General features: G+C 53.8%; 1 protein-coding gene across 1 annotated transcript in view; it reads left to right on the forward strand.

The window, feature by feature from the left end:
* Positions 1–643: 643 nt before the first annotated feature.
* LOC107122537 (fibroblast growth factor receptor 3-like) overlaps positions 644–3496 on the forward strand; it is a gene marked incomplete at its 3' end in the record, with an annotated part of 198563 nt that continues 195710 nt past the window's right edge. The window contains exon 1 of the mRNA XM_015425653.1: positions 644–665. Coding sequence (XP_015281139.1) covers positions 644–665 — 22 coding nt within the window. The remainder of the gene's footprint in view (positions 666–3496) is intronic.

Here is a 3496-nt window from a genome sequence, read left to right on the forward strand (position 1 = left end):
AAAGGTCTCTGGACTGTGACGTAACACCCAGCCCTTTCAAATCTGAGGCGCTCGCTTCCTTCTTTAAGATTTCTCCAACATGGCGACTGGATTTACAGGGCCTGGGGGCAACACTGAGCGCGACACCATCATGTAGGGGTCATTGCTGTTTGGGGGGCAGGGAATCCCCCAAAACAGGGATTCCTCACCTGGACCTGGGGAATGGCAGCCCTACCTGTTCTACTGTGAGGTACCTTCCGACTGTGACAGACGTGAGGTGCTGGATGGAGGTGCACTGGCCAGTTCCCCTCAAGTTCTTCAGGCCACCACCGGCTCTCTCTTCCCCTACTCACCGTACCCTGACCAGCAGAGACCAGAGCCTGTGCCCTTTCCGTCATGGCTCCGACTTGGGTCCATTACTCAGAGAGTGAGCTTCATGGGGCCAGTCACTGTCTCCCTAAACTGTTCATGCGGCCAGGGAATCCCTCTCGGGCTTGCCGTTTATTTCATCCGGCTGAGTGTCGGCCCTCTGGCCTGTTCTTCGGCCCGCTTGCCTCCTTTTCTTCTGCACGTGGACCCCCAAATGGCATTCTGTGAGCCTCATGTGAATGTCAGAACGGTCAGGACCCCGAGACAAAAGGAGGCAAAGGAAGAGGCCCGCACGATGGAGGCTTTGACGGATCATGGTAAGATAACCCCGTCCCCTCACAAACTGTCTTCCTGACAGTGTTAGAACCTGGTAGTGTTTTCTCCTACCGATCCATAACGATCATTAGATAAGCTTGTGAGTCTGGGAGTGTCCCGAACCCCCTCCTTCGGCAAATCGTCTTCTGTTGTCCCTGACGTGAGACCCCTCTGGGGCCCACAGGGCCTCAGATATGACGAATGAAGAGGGATCGCATTTGCTTATTCATTAATATCATTAATGTTGATGGGCCTCCCTAGACGAGAGCACATCCAGCCTGTGCTGAGGACACTGCACTGGCTGCCAATAGCATACCGAATCCGCTTCAAGGTGCTGGTTCTTACCTTTAAAGCCCTACATGGCCGAGGTTCGACATACCTGAGGGACCGCCTTTCCCCGTATATACCCCAGAGAGCACTACGGTCGGGGTCCCAAAATCGGTTGACCCTCCCTGGCCTGAGGGAGGCCAAGCTGGCCATCACCAGGGCCGAAGCCTTTTCGGTGGTGGCCCCTACCTGGTGGAACAAGCTCCCAGAGGAGATCAGGGCCCTGTGGGACCTTTTGCAGTTCCGCAGGGCCTGTAAGACGGAGCTCTTCCGCCAGGCATTTAATTAGGGGCTGCCGCTGCTATAGGCTCTTACGGCAGGCCGTTACAGCAGGCCTGGCCCGTGGTTTTAACATCAAACTGATTATGAGCAGAGACAGCGTGGAACATCTGGACAGTCGGAACTTACTCCTGTAATGTACCATCTAGATGAACTTAATCAGCCGCCAGCGCTTTGTAATTATAATGTTTTATTGTTTGGTCTAATATTGTGTATTTTAGTGTATTTATGTTTTTGTGGGAGCCGCCCTGAGCCCGCTCATGGGGAGAGGGCGGGGTATAAGTTTAATAAATAGAATAGAATAGAATAGAATAGAATAGAATATTATTATTATTATCAATTGTCCTCCACTCTATGGGAAAAGCCCATATCAACCCCCTCGCTAGCTCCTTATGAGGTCTGGCACAACCAAGCTGCATGTATGGTTGGCAGGCCCTCCCTGGCAATTGGCAGGGGAGGGGGTGACTTACCAGGAGCAGCAGGGAGGCCCATCCGACATAGAGCAACAGGTCTACCTGACTGCCCACATGACCTGGAAGTGACATCATCACATCCAGGACACCGAGGCAGTGCTCTGGTATTTGGGCAAAAAACTCTATGGTAAATTGGGCTTCTACCATAGAGTTTTTGCCCAGATACCAGAGTGTCACCTCAACATCCTGGATGCGTGACGATATCACTTCCGGGTCACAGGGCAGTGATGTAGTCACATCGCTGCATATCAGGTGGATCTTCCCCTTTTTCGGGGTAAGTTCCCCTCACCAGCCAGCTGATTGGCGGCAGGGAGGTGGGGCCTGGCAGCGAGGGACCCCCGCCTCCACTTGGTGGGGGTCTAGCTACCCTAGCTGCAATTGCCCAGTTGGTCTTCCCAACATCTGGCAAGGAGAGAAAAGGCCAACCAATTAGCTGGCCAGTTTGGTGTAGTGGTTAAGTGCGCGGACTCTAATCTGGGAGAACCGGGTTTGATTCCCCACTCCTCCCCTTGCAGCTGCTGATGTGACCTTGGGTCAGTCACAAGCTCTGGCACAGCTGTCCTTGAAAAAGAGCAGTTTGTGTCAGAGCTCTCTCAGCCCCACCCACCTCACAGGGTGTCTGTTGTGGGGAGGGGAAGGGAAAGGAATTTGTAAGCCGCTCTGAGACTCCAAGTGAAGGGTGGGGTATAAATCCAATCTCTTGCATCGCCACGCCACACCATCTGCACCGGAACCGATGCCTCGCCGCCGCCGTCTCCGCCGTCGCAACCACCACGCCAGGCAGGGTGCCCCCCACCCTACCCTAGCTGCACATGCCCAGTTGGTCTTCCCAACATCTGGCAAGGAGAGAAAAGGCCAATCAATTAGCTGGCTCTTCTCCGCCCTGCTCCCTCTTCCTTGGCCCAGACTGGCATCAGCTGCTTGTGGCAGCCCAAACTGCGGTTTGCTTGTTGGTGTGGGTGTGCCCTGGTGCTGGGTGTTGACATGAGGCGGATCTGGGCCCTGGCCAGACTGCAAGTGGGGCTCGAATCCTGAATAGGACTTACACAGATCTGTCCCTGGGATCAAGATCAAAACACTGGCTGATACACCCTTCCCTTTGGATCATACGTTGTCTGACAGCCTGTTGAAGCCTGCATTTATGGTTTGCCCTGTCAGAAGATCTGGCTTAGTCGTAAAGCACAGTCTGTCCTCTGTGACCACATAAAGCACTCTGAACTCTGCAGGAAATGAACCCACAGAGGAGAAGGGAGGACTTGCTATACATGCTCACAGCTGCTGTAGATAAAATGGGTGATTACCCACACAGCAACTGGCCTTCCACTGGTTTGCCATTTTAGGGTAGCCAACTGCCAGTTTGGAAATTCCTGGGCATTTGGGGGTGGAGCCTCGGGAGAGCAGGGTTCTTGGAGAGGAGGTGCCTTAAAGTAAAGGTAAAGGTTCCCTTGCTCGAAAGCCAGTCGAATCCGCCTCTAGGGTTGCGGTGCTCATCTCCGTTTCAAAGCCGAAGAGCCAGCGCTGTCCAAAGACGTTTCCGTGGTCATGTGGCCGGCATGACTAAACACCAAGGCGCACGGAACGCTGTTACCTTCCCACCGAAGTAGTACCTATTTATCTACTTGCAATGTCTTGCTTTCGAACGGCTAGGTTGGCAGGAGCTGGAACTGGAGATGGGAGCTCACTCCATCATGCGGCAACTCGGGTCTTGAACTGCTGAACTACTGACCTTCCACAGCCTGCAGTTCAGCGTCTTA

This window comes from Gekko japonicus, unplaced genomic scaffold, assembly GCF_001447785.1.
Source record: "Gekko japonicus isolate JY-2015 unplaced genomic scaffold, Gekko_japonicus_V1.1 scaffold1074, whole genome shotgun sequence".
Taxonomy (NCBI): domain Eukaryota; kingdom Metazoa; phylum Chordata; class Lepidosauria; order Squamata; family Gekkonidae; genus Gekko; species Gekko japonicus.